We start from the raw sequence: 13,597 nt of genomic DNA, 5'->3' as shown, positions 1-13,597 counted from the left end.
ATATTACGTCCACGGTAAAAACAGAGTGTGAAAGTAAAGCAAACACAGTCATTCATGTGATGGCCAAGATAGAAATAGATCAAAACTGCTATGAAAGTTAAGGGAAATATAAATCCAAATACTGACAAAACCAATCACTCCCTCTGTGAACTGTAATAGCAAAAGACTTCGGAAATTTATGTTTTGTTACAGTACACAAAGCCCTCAATTTAAACATCTACCTTCATGGAACCAAGTGATTCATGAGAAGTAGAAGACAGCTATTAAAATTCCTACTCTGCTGAATTTAGAGAAGAGAGGCGAGAGAGTTTTACATCATACACGTATCCTGATCACTACATTTTCTGGACAGTGCCTCTTCTCCCAACTACATGAGTACAAATGAGTAAAATAAAAACAACACCAAAAACAAAACACATTTCAGGCATGATAAAACTCTTCTGACTAAAGTTTCATGACAGATGACTTGACACACAAACACTGGCTATGCAGGAGGTAAGAGATTTTTCACCCGCCCTCAAGCTTTTTCTGTTCAATCAAACAGTTTACTGTGAAAATATATGCAAGTTTATAAACAAAAATAAGGACAGCAAAATATATGTATAGTGCTTTTTTGTTATAGTTGTACAGAATGGCTTTAGGGTAAAGTATATGCAAGTACCCAATAATGTTTCCCCACATTTTATATTCTCCAGAGAGGAAGGGGATTATGAATATGACAATTCCCTTCCTTTACCAGAAATTTATTTCTTACCTTTTTCCACTTTAGAAGGAGCACAACAGAATCAAACTATTATTTACATAGAAATGGACATCTCAATACAAGCTGGTCCAGCCTAGTGCTCAGAGGAACGCTTATGTCCACACACTGTTTCAAAAAGTCACTAAACATACACAGGAAAATAAGGTACTTATCTTGCTTCTCTCCCATCCTAAATTAAGACTTTTTTTTTTTTTTTTTTTTAAGAAATTCAATGCCAACTTCCTGATCATGTCCTTCCCTCTATTATTAAAGATATATTTAAGGAGTCATTACTGCTGCATTCATCTGAAAAAGGCAATGGTTCATGAAACTCTATTACTACAACTTCTGAAAAATAAGTATTTCAGAAGGTTAGACAGATACATTTCTAAAAGCTATTTTGAAAGGATATTTTCTTAAATTATATAGCTATTATTTATAGACTATATTTTTACAGAATTACATATTTATAGACTGTATAAGTCTGTTTTATACATCCATCAGATGCATTATAGGTAAAGTGAATTTCTTTTTAAAGCGATTTCAGAAGATATGATGTACCAATTGTGTCAGAATGACACTCATGAGAAGCTACCTCCATAATCACAGGTTTCAGCCAAGCTTCTCTAGTCCCAGCACACCAAGACGAGCTCAGCCGCGAGCCCGGCTTGGCCTTCATCACTCCCTCTTCGGCCTCTCACCTCACTGCCAGCAGCGCCTGCGCCAGCAGCCCTCGGCTCTTGGAAACCAGTCACAGTCAAGAACGCCGAGTTGCCAAACACAACACGCGCTGGTTTGCCTGCTGGAATTTGAGGATTTCTCATCTAGCAATTAAAGATGACAAAAAAGATGTTTCCATCTGCAGAAGTCACATTTAAACTGAATTGCATAAGACACCTGTAGTTCTCACTGACCACTGGATGCCCACTCCACACTGAGAATGTTAATACTTGGGGGGAGATTTGTCCAGTTGGAAGACAAATGAAGGGCAGTAAGACAAACCAAACTGTTTTTAATCCAGCTTTCAACTAGACAAAATAATCTCTGATATTTGTTCTTATGTAAAAACACTGGAGTTGGATGGGAGAGAGGAGGAACACTTGGAGCAAGTAACTACCTTTTTTATTTTTTCTTTTTCTCCTTAATTGTGCTGGAGAAGTCATATGGTCACTAGTCTATCCGTTCTCCCTCGTCTCTCTTGGCTAAACGAGCTGGCTGCAGTAGAACCTGCGTGTGCATGTTTTACACCAGTGCATACAATACACAGATCCTTCTCTTTCCATTCTATGCTATACTTTTTACCTTATCTCCACTCTTCTCTCATATGAACTACCATAATCTTCATGTATATTTTCATGGCACAGAATGACTGTCAGCCCCAATATGACTAGTGAATCCCCTGCAAAACACAGCCAGAGCCTTTCTTCACCGGGCTTTCATTGCCTCAGTAGTGCAGGCACTTAAAATACCACCTATTCTAGGTTGGCAGCATGTTCTTATTCCTACATTCAAATAGGGAAGAAAAAAAAGGAAAAAAAAATACACGCTCACTGCTGTAACTTCATGGCTTCTCCTTTGAAGAGATTATTAATAAAGTCTTACAAAAGTGAGAGTTTTTTTTTTTTTTTTTTTAACTCTAAATTGTTCCCCTGCCATTTTGACACACAACCAAAAAGGATTCAGTAAGGGGAAAAAAAATAAATGTATGTGTTAAATAATAACCCTTTTTTATCACATAAATCTATACTAACCTCTAATGTTACTGCCTGGCACCCAGATTCATATAAATCACATTCAGAAACCAGAATGTATTATTTTTGTCTCCCTTGCATTATTTGCACAATCATGAGTGTGTCCATGTAGAGGTGTGTCCAGATTCTTAGGACTATTCCTTTTCACCATGAGAGATGCATTTCTATTCCAAAGTTTACTCTGCTCAACAAGATTTGAGAGATCCTCCAGGTTTTCTTTCCCAATCCCCCATATTCTTCCATTCTAAGGCTTAACATCTGAGCACAGAAAATCTGAGCACAGGTTAAACTTGTTAAAATTACCTTATGAATATTAAAAGTAGCTAAATTAGTATGTGGAAAGAGAAGAGAAAAATCAAAAAGAAAATCTCTAGAATGCGTCAGGAATTGACACAATATAGTGTAATGTTCACTGTACCTTTTTGAAGACAGTAACAATAAAGAATACCCAAGACTTTTTCTTTTCTTTTTTTTTTCCCCTTTTTTTTTAAACTCCTCTCTACTCTTTCATTTTGTAAGCTAATAATTACTTAAAATAATAATACTTTCTTAACTGAGTGTGGATTAGACAAGGATCACGAGACTTGGAACACCTCCAGTTCCTTCATCTGCTTCAGTTTTTCTGTCCGTCATGCTAAACATATTGCTTATATGTGAAATTGAGGTAACACATGAATGCCTGTCTTAGAGAGGTAGAAATAATGAGGCTTAAGTCTTTACTGTCGTTAATCAAGTATCGTACAGCAGTCAGGAGCACAGATCATATATAATTGCCTAATGTTCTACCTTAAATAAGTATGAATATAAATTCTATTGCTTGCTTTCAGTGCTATTCTCTAAAATTACAAACTTTATTAAGAGAATACACCAAAAAACTGCTATAATTCTGAAAACTTGCTATAATTCCAGTGTAGAATTTATATAGTTATAGTCATATACAGATATAAATCTGCAGTCAAGTTGGAGGGGAGGGAAGGCTGTGATACACCTCTCCGGTCAGTAGATAAAGCATTGGCAGACACACCTGGTGGATTATGGATGGAAGTGGCTGCAAATTTGGGAGCACACAACCAGTACAGGTCTGTGCACAGGGCAAGAATTAGAACTTTTGACAGAAATAATGACTCAATTCAGAGTAACTGTTTAGGTACTGAAATGCAATTAGGGACCACAGACAACTTCCTTCCAGCAACATATTTTTAAGCAACTCATCATCAAGCTGGTCCTTGAAACATTCAGCCCCTAAGCTCTTCATTGACATCCGAAGTCATCCCAATATATCTCCATAGCACCATTCCCATTATGATAATAAGCTGTATAATAAGTCGCCCTTTCCCAATAGTTATAAAACAGTTAACCAAAACTAGTTGTTTTATGTTGGCAAGTAAGGTTTTATTTTTAATATCTTAAAATAAAATATATTAATTTACAATTCTTAAATCAAATTAAGAGCTGTCCTTTTGGCAATAAAATATAATCTGTGGGATAGCATTAACTTTTGTTATCCTCTTTATGGCTAGCAAGTTCTAAATAAATTAATTAAATTTTTTTTAAAAAAATCTTCATCATATGAAATTGCAAGTCAACAAAACTAAAATTATGAGTTGACAGACACATAAATTGCATAAATTCTTTTTATAAATATCTTGCTTTCAAAACTTTTTTAAAAATATCTATTAAATTGTAATATCTATTTATTGCAAGACAAACTTCACTTACGGATGAGTATTTTCATTTCATTCATCATTAAGGCTATGCCAGCATTCCACCTAATACCCTATTTTTAAAGCGAGAATTACTCTATGTAAATCATACATAACTTCAAATTCAGTGTAAGGTTACCTATTCAAGCAGTCAATTAAATACGCACAGCAGTAATTTACATTTATTTAGTGTAAGAGACAACAGAAATAATGGCGAATGTCACAGCAGTGTTTTGCTCACTGACATACACTTTTACTACAAAAATTTCATAATTACCACAAAAACAATTACTGCCATTACTCCTCAGGTTAACCTTGAAAAGTCAGAGCGCCTAGTATTTGTAGAATAAATATGTATTTTTTCCATGTAATTAATTTGAAAATCATTTACCTCCTTAAAAAGTCATGGCCAATCACACCCCCCCAGCACCACTGCCACAGAACAGGAGGCTATTTCATAATTTGGCTTTGAATCTCTCTTTATAATCTTTCAATTATGTCCAAGTTTTACAACGATTATAAAGCCAGCACACAGGCAATCTATTACCATATCAATGAACTCCACATGGACTCCCTAAAACTCTCTACCTATTTCATGTTGCCCCCCATCTTTTGCCCTCTGGAGATTGGAGCCAGCAGTTTTGCTGTACGGTCACAGGAACATGCCAGGGCACTGTAGGCCCTGATGTTTTAATAAAGCACGAGAATAACAATACTGGGGGGGAAACCACGACTTTTATGCTTTCAAGCTTTACAGGAGCACTTTGGATTTTGATTTTCTTCTTTGATTTTCTCTCCAAAAAGAAAATCATCCAGATTCATAAAAGAGAAAGCCTAGAAACCTGGCGTATTAGGAAAAAGTAAGAAATTTTAACCTGATTTGGGGGAATGGAAGAGAGAAGCTGGTGCATATCAGCCTTCCCTTTTGAATCAATATGAATATACCTCCTACTTCAAGAATTTTAAATAGTGAGTTATGACTCTCTTGTGATGGTTCTTCATATAGAACAGGAGATTATCATTGAAAAATAAACATTACAAAGTGATTGGAGCCAATCTACATAGTTTGGTACCTCCCCTCTCACCTTTCAAGCAGCAGTGCTAAGCACAGGGCTTTCTAGCAAACCAAGGTTATCTGCTGGGATGTGCTGTGTGCTGCTTTAGGACCCACTCATCTCAGGAGGTCAAAGTTATTTCTGCATCTCTGTTCATAATCATAACCAACCTCATCTGATAGCTCCCTCCTCCTGTATAAGCTACGATGCAGTAACTGCCCTTTTACTTCCTTTGAGATATCCTTCAAGATGTTCAGCTCCTCAAATGAATATTCAAGCTACGCAACACATTATTTTTAGCACACAAAGATGCACCAAGCATAGACAAAAATCTGTCTAATAACTGAAATTTATGCATCATATTTGACTTTTTTTCCTCTAAACAGAACAGCTATTAAATCAAACTACCTTATTTGACAGGGATAAAAGATTTACTGCGATTTCAGTAATACTGATTGACTGTGAGACATAAAATATTCTCATCCATAACTCAAATCTGAAACGAGTTTTTGTTCAAAATCTGTATTAAACAAGGCTGTTCTTATTTTATGTAGTAAAGAAGGTTAGAAAGCTGACTTCAAGATCAGTTGTTTCACAGGCAAAATATTTCACTCCTATAAAATATTTCATTCCTCCCTGATGATTGCTATTCCAGAGGATTTTTTAACGATGTCCTTGAACAGACATCCTAATGATCAACTCAAATGTCCTAGGGCATAACACAAATATATGTCGGACTGCAATCCAGTATTTTATAACCATTTACCTGCAATCCTCAGTAAATTTGCAAGCTCCAGGAGCTTAGCAGACTGCTTGTAGTTTGTTGGCGACCGAGTAAGGCAGTCCTTGATGAGGCTAAGTCGATCTGAACACAAACGCACTGTTGAAAGAAGAATAAGTGTTAGAGACTGTAGACTTGAACCTTCTAGACATATTTCTTTTTAAACTTTGCACTCATAGAAACAATGCCTGTGAATATAACAATGCAACCATCTAAAAAAATAAAAAAAGCTCAAAATTACTTGCATGCACATCCTCAACTGAATCTAAAAATCTCAACCTGGAATGCTAAATAACAATATATCTAGTTCAAATTACTTGCGAGTCAGGTTAGGAATGGACAAAGTAGGATAATGTTTTAAAGGAAAAGCTATTTTCGCTTTGGGTTTGGAGACTCAATGTTTTTAAACAATTCTGGTTTTACACCTTAGAGGACATTTAAGAAAAATAACATTTTGCAAGATTCTCAAAGACTGTTAAAACAGATATTACCAAGTTCTAATACACTCATTCACTTCATACACAGAGCAGTATCTTTCAAATCTTCCGCATAGAAGCAAAGGGAGGGAAAGCACTCCTATTCATACACTGTGTCTGAACTAGAAGTTATTAGACCAACAAATAATAATAATAAACAAGAAGGGGCAAAGGGGGAAGTAAAGAAACACTCAATTAACAGAAACTCCATTAACAAATTGGAAGTAGGACAGATAAATGGAGAAGAGGTATTTGTACACATTACAGAAGCATCTTAAATTAAAACGTCTTAAATAAATAAGAACTTTGGAGCTGTTCTCCAAAGGTAGAGCTTTATAAATGTGCTTAAGACTTTTTATCACAGCAGGATGTTACAGCACATTGAAGGGTAAAAGACTAACAATACTAACAAAATAAACAACTTGGAAAGCATTCAAAAACAACTCAAACCAAACTCAAACTTCTGGAAAGTGCAAATGCATTAAAATGAATTTACAAGTAATAATAATAATAAAAACACTCTGTTCTTTTCCTAGCTCTTTTGAAAATACAAACCTTGGCAATTTTGCTTACTTTGTCATTAAGCAGTAAAAAACACAAAGAGAAAAGAAAGAATGGAAGATAAGATGTGCAAATTATGAGATGGGATGACACAAGCAGAAAAAAAAGTAGTAAAATTTGAGAAGTCTTCCAGTCTTAAAAATAAATAAATAAGATCTCAGCACAGAGACAGATATTAAATCCTGTTATCAGCAAATTTCATCAGCACACACTTAATACTTAATCCAAAAACATTCAGTGCCATTAATGCTCAGCATTACAAAAGCCAACTCTCAGGTCTACAACGACCACCTCCTAGCCTGATGTTTCTCCCTTCCACCTTGTCTTAGGGCTCTTTTCTGGCAGTCTTCTTGGAACGCTTTCCATAATACCGAATTTTCATCCTGTTTCTCATAGCTGCCCACATAAGAATACTGTACATTTAGTTTATTGAAAACTATTGCTTTCACCTAGAAAATAGGTTGCACAGCCTATTATTAATAAAACATATCACATTTTACTCTCTTATGCTTTTTTATCTCCATGTCTATAACCACCTTTTCCTTCAAATATTTTCCCAACAATTTTCCACACCACTGGAATTTGAGCTACAAAATAACTTTAAATTAAAGGAAACCTCCAATAGATCTATATTTCAAATATGTGCTTGTATTGTCCTTTTGTTATATAGGAATACATTTAAAAATGAAATGCCCCAATGAAGACATGAAGAATACCTACATATAAAATAATTCTTTTCCATGTACTATTTTACAGCTCAAAGGCATGTGAGTAAGTGTGAACTATTTCTTAAATTAAAGATAAAACTAAAGGTAATTAATTGTTTCTGATGAAGTCACCAAGAGCTTCAGGATACTGACTGCTCAAGCAGAAGGTGGCGGTATACAGAATGCGGAAAAAAGGACAGGCCCCATGGGAGAAATACAGGAATGTAGCCAGGGAATGCAGAGATGTGACAAGGAAAGCTAAGGCACATTTGTGAGGCAATCTGGCAAGGGACGTTAAAAATAACAAGAAAAACTTCTTCAAATATATTAACAGCAAAAGGAAGATCAGGGAAAACGTGGGTCCCCTGGTGAATGGGATGGGCGCCCTAGTTACGAATAACACAGAAAAAGCAGAGTTGCTCAATGCCTTCTTTGCTTCGGTGTTTACCAAGGGCAGCCCTTTAGAGCCCCAGGCCCTAGGGACAAGAGAAGCCTGGAGAGAGGCAGACTTGCCCTGGGTAGAGGAAGATTGGGTCAGAGAGCACCTAAGGAAACTCGATACCCACAAACCATGGGCCCTGATGGGATGCACCCCAGAGTTCTGTGGGAGCTGGCGGATGCCATAGCTAAGCCGCTCTCCATCATCTTTGAAAGATCCTGGCGAATGGGCCTGGAACCTCTGCCCTATGAGGAGAGGCTGAGGGAGCTGGGCCTGTTCAGCCTGGAGAAGGCTGAGAGGGAACCTGATCAGTGTCTATAAGTACCTCAAGGGAGGCAGTGAGGAGGATGCTGCTGGCCCCTTTTCAGTGGTGGCCACTGACAGAACTAGAGGGAATGGCCACAAACTGAAGCACCAAAAGTTCCGCATGAACTTAAGGAAAAATTTTTAACAGTGAGGGTGACAGAGCACTGGAACAGGCTGCCCAGAGAGGTTGTGGAGTCTCCTTCTCTGGAGATCTTCAAAACCCGCTTGGATGCCACCCTGTGCCATGTGCTCTAGGTGACCCTGCGTGTGCAGGCAGGTTGGACTAGATGACCTCTAGAGGTCCCTTCCAACCTTAAGCATTCTATGATTCTATGACTTTTAATTTTCTAAAAAGTCCTACTGAAAAATAAGTCCAAGAGCAGATTCTGTTTGCAGACATCTCTCCTAACTTGCATCATCTGAAAAACATCTGAAGATACTGAAATAATCCTAAGGTCTGCGCCTGCCATGGGCTTGGAGGGAGAGGTGGAGGATGGGAGTGATGGACCCTTAGTTTAACTGCACAAGATACTATTGACTGTATTACGGACCTAAGTTAAGTATATTTGGTTGGACTGAATTATATAACTACAGTTTTAAATAATAAACTTTGCCAAGCATATTTACGCATGTGATTCAAGTAATCACATAAAGAGGAGTATCAAGTACCTTGTAATGGTAGTATTTTCACACCAAATTCTTCAAGATAACCAAGAGCACGAATAAGATCTAGCTCCTCTTGAATAGCACTTGGACAGTCAACAATTAGTTCTAGACAGCACCTAAAGCAAGAATGAAATAAGTTTTTAGTTAAAAAAAAAAAAAAAAGTAGGAAAATAAAGTCTACTCCTTCCTTTATTAATGAAAAAGGGTTCTGTCAATCTGTACCAACTGTCAAAATACTCACCTGGTACTGTGACATAAATCATAGGTGTTTTACAGAATAATCCTGTAAGTTGTTTAAGCATTTTAATCAAATCCTATTCTTGGATAGTAATAAATTTTTTCACTGGATGGTAATAAGAATAGTGTCTAACTCCTCTGAAATTAGAGTTGCATAAAATTTCATGAAAGAAAGACATTTTAGACTTCTCTATCTAAACATATAATTACTTCAGGAAACATTTGTCTTTACCAGTGCTAGTCTTTGGTGCTGCCATTTACTAATAGCAAAAGAGAAAAAGTCTGTATAAAGTTGAGCGAAAATGCAAGATTGTTTGTCAGAAGTTCCAGTATTGCCAACTGCATTCAACAAATGTAAATAAAACTGATACAACACAAAATAAAATTGTTTCAAAAAGAAATAGATTTCTATGTAATTTATTTCAAGGTATGCATTTTTACAGTAAAACTTTCACCATGGTACAATATGTTCATATGTTGTTTTACTAATACATATTTAACAAGAAATACACATGCAAACTCACTTTCAAAGGTTTACTGCATGTAAAATGGCTTACTGCATCATGCACAAAAAGAAAATGATTTTATCTGTGCAATTTGTCAAATTTACCTCTGCACCTTAGTTAATCAACAGAGGTGTTTACCTCAGAGTCCAAAGGAGATGGTTTGCTGTACTCCCATCTCAACAGTGCCTTTTTTGAGGATCCCTAACAAACTGCTGAGGGCTAAGTAGAGTGGAAGGAACGGGAATGGAATGTGGAAACAAGAACAAAACCAAACTGACTAGAGATAAGGTGAAAACCGGTTATGGCTAAAAGGGAATTCAGGAAGGTTACTTTCCATGTACCAATAATGATTCGGAGATATCAGATAGGTCATTGTGAAACGGTGTTTAAAGAAAAGTTTAAGAAGGATCCAAATATCACACTAGAGAACAGAAACACATGATCACACACTCACAGCAATATTTTCAGCTATAAAATACATATTTTGAAATTTCCTCATAATACCATACAATAAAAGTTGATCACAGGACAATTATGAAATATTGAAATTATGATACTTTGTATTCCAATATAGAAAAATCTTTCAATGGGTTTTGTGCAAAACTAACATTTGTGGGTATATCCTAATTTTATGATGACAGTTGGTCAATTTTTCCAGAAGGATTATATCACATAGCTGCTTGCAACAGCAAGTGACTGGGCAAAACATCTGTTCCAAATATAAACGCATTTTGTTCCTACTGTTCCCAATTCAGCTATTCACGAGTGTAGGCCAGCCAAGCCCTCCAGCTCCTGCCCTAGCCCACACAAGGGTTTCTCTCCTGCACAGACAGCAAATCCCATCATCACCGTATCCTCTCCTGCTACAAATAAGTAGCTAATAAGGAGGCTTTAACCATGGTAAATACGTGCATAAATTGAAATTGTCTCATTGTAATCTGAACATTCAAGCAGTGTATGCACCTGCTTCGCTGCGTTCCCAGAGTGCGTTTATTTTATATATATATACACACACACATGTATGCCCATACACAAATACTTCTAGTTAGTGACTCCTGAGCCACTTAGACCTGTGAACACAGACACATCCCTACAGAGCCTATCAGCAGCAATGATATTCAACAGTGTTTTCCATAAGAAGGTAGAAATACAGCTTACATAATATAACTAACACTGTAAATATGAATGTTTTCCAACTTTGATAGAAGGCAATAATTTTATTTATCAAAACGCACATCCCCAAAAAATGTTTGCAATGGAGGAAGGAAGGGGAGAAAAAGAGAAAAGGTGGTACAGGTTAGAGAAACTAAAAAGATAAATAAATGTTTTCAGTCACTTTTTAAATTTCATTTTAATTCAGCTACAGATGACATATACATGTACCCAAGCTTTTTCTTGTAAGCAATAGAAACTTTTTAACCCTAACCCCCTGTTTCCTAATAGGAAACAGATGATTTGTCAGTCCATAATGCATTGTACTGTTTTACTAGAAGAAAACTTCTTACTTTGAAAAAGGGTAATTGATTACAAATATTTTGACTATACTCCTTCACTCAGACAAAACTTGGTTTCCCAAAGATCTCAGAAGAAAAAATTTTGTATACCTCCATGTGTACATTGTAGTATACAAGTATACACTACTACAGGCTAATTAATCTATGTCTTGTAATAAATTGTTAAGGTACTCTCTTCTTCTTTTTGGGCTTGTTTTTAAGTGTCTTGTGGGACATGGAAAAACAATTTGGAGGAAAGAGAATACATCTATATTTAAGCTTACACAGGAATGACTACTCATACTGCAACTTCTACATGTAAACCTCCATGTATTGCAGACTCTTTATATGGAGATGCTCTATGCCCGAGTCTCCTTCAGGAGAAGAATTTGGGTTATTCCTTAGCATAGCAAAGGAGAATGTTCTCGAATGAATTAACACAACCTGAAGACCAGTGTAAGGAAAGAAATGAATCAATAATCAATATGCTATTCTCTGTTGGTACTAGCAATACACAATAACAGCTGAATGCCAGAACCTGGGAAAGGTTCAAACAGCACACACACACAAGAAATTCTTATGTCCGGAGAAAGACTTACACTTTTCTTCAATCTGAATCTGTTATAAATCATTCCAGCAATGACAGACAGCAATGGCCAAGGATATTGTTTCCATTTACCATATTATTTTACAATAAAAAAACCCATGTCCATGCAAAATCCACCACCTTTTTACAGGAAGAGCAAAGTTCAAGTTTCAATTAAAAAAAGCAGTGTGTATTGACATGAATGGTAACTGTGAACATACCTGGCCAAATCCATGCAGCTATCTGTCAAGCTGGTGGAAGAATTGAAATATTCTCTGCCAGCAGCCAAAACTAGCTGGATACTTTTCTCATAGCTGACTCTATACTGTGGCTTCCCTTTGGAGGTAGTTAGCGGGTCCACTGAGGAAACACTGCAGTGCATCATTTGTCCAGCCAAGTGGATATTATCCAGACTGCTTGAGCACAAAAGACTTTCCGTGAATATCTAAAAGACAGAACAGTAATTTCATCATTTGCAGCAAGAACTTCAAGAAAGCATGTTTGCATTCTGCAGAACCATTCCCTTTGAATAAAAGTTATAAGAATGTATTCAGACAAAGTAGAAAATAACTTAGGGAGTTTTTTTGGTTTTGTTTTTATTTTTTTTTAAAAAGTAAAACTAAAATGAACGAGTGACAAGTTATTTCTACTTCATGCAGAGAAAAAAAATACAAATTTCATTGTTGTAACAAAAACTGGCAATCAGATATAATTTATACCTGAATTCTGAACTATCAAAATGCATACAAGAACATTAGAAGACATTTCAGGACTAAGATCTTAAAAATAAATAAATAAATTATAAAAGGACAGAATCTCAGTTCTTGAAGAATATTTTGGAATGATCACATATAATAAGCTTTAAGGTTTTATCAAGACTATCTTCACAGAATGTATATTAATATACTGCTGCTGCATGAAACAATTAATTGTAGGTCAAAAACCTTAAGAAATTCAAAATTGTCTGAATATCTTTCAAAAAATATATATCATACATGTTGCAGAACCAGGCATCAGTATAGTCTTAACTTAGCAACACATAAGATTAAAACATTTCAGAAAATATACAGCAGGTGTAAGAATGTGACCTTTGTCAAAGGTTTCTAATTTCCAATTTCCTAGCTAAGAACCACCTCTCCAAACCGTCTTATGCTTAGCTTTAGAGCACTGAAGGATCACAGATCTATGTTGCTTAAAAACATAACTATTTGGACCAATTACCACTTTGTAAGAGGCAATATTATAAAACCATTTGTTTTGCCTTTTATTTATTTTTTAAGAGGCTCATAGCTTAAACTTATCATTTATTCATAAATAATGAAAATAATTTAATATTAGTACAACTACTTTATATTAAGATCACAGCAACGATCACACAAGTTTCGATTTCAGAATGCTCTAGCACATTAAAACGATGCACTTCAGTTTAAACCAATTTCCAAGTATACTGTCACAAAACCAGAAACATGAAACATATTGTAGATTCCTTTGTGCAACTTCAAATTGTACAGCTACAAAGTGACATTTTTTATTTATTGCCGGAATCCCAATTGCTTTTTCTCTTAAGTTTTTTTTTTCTAATTTGCTT

The 13,597-nt window shown here is 35.8% G+C and overlaps 1 protein-coding gene across 1 annotated transcript in view; it reads right to left on the bottom strand.

Annotated features, from left to right (window-relative positions):
• Positions 1 to 13,597, bottom strand: part of NBAS (NBAS subunit of NRZ tethering complex) — a 146,639-nt gene that overhangs the window by 87,683 nt on the left and 45,359 nt on the right. The window contains exons 30-32 of the mRNA XM_088527201.1: positions 12,231 to 12,454; positions 9,191 to 9,303; positions 6,018 to 6,131 (exon numbers count right to left, since the gene is read on the bottom strand). Of these exons, the coding sequence (XP_088383327.1) occupies positions 6,018 to 6,131; positions 9,191 to 9,303; positions 12,231 to 12,454 (451 nt within the window). The remainder of the gene's footprint in view (positions 1 to 6,017; positions 6,132 to 9,190; positions 9,304 to 12,230; positions 12,455 to 13,597) is intronic.

This window comes from Tinamus guttatus, unplaced genomic scaffold, assembly GCF_059628265.1.
Source record: "Tinamus guttatus ecotype Peru unplaced genomic scaffold, ASM5962826v1 Tinamus_guttatus_pri_ptg000263l, whole genome shotgun sequence".
Classification (NCBI taxonomy): domain Eukaryota; kingdom Metazoa; phylum Chordata; class Aves; order Tinamiformes; family Tinamidae; genus Tinamus; species Tinamus guttatus.
Note: the sequence above shows the minus strand (reverse complement) of the source record. Positions and strands in the feature narration are given on the sequence as shown.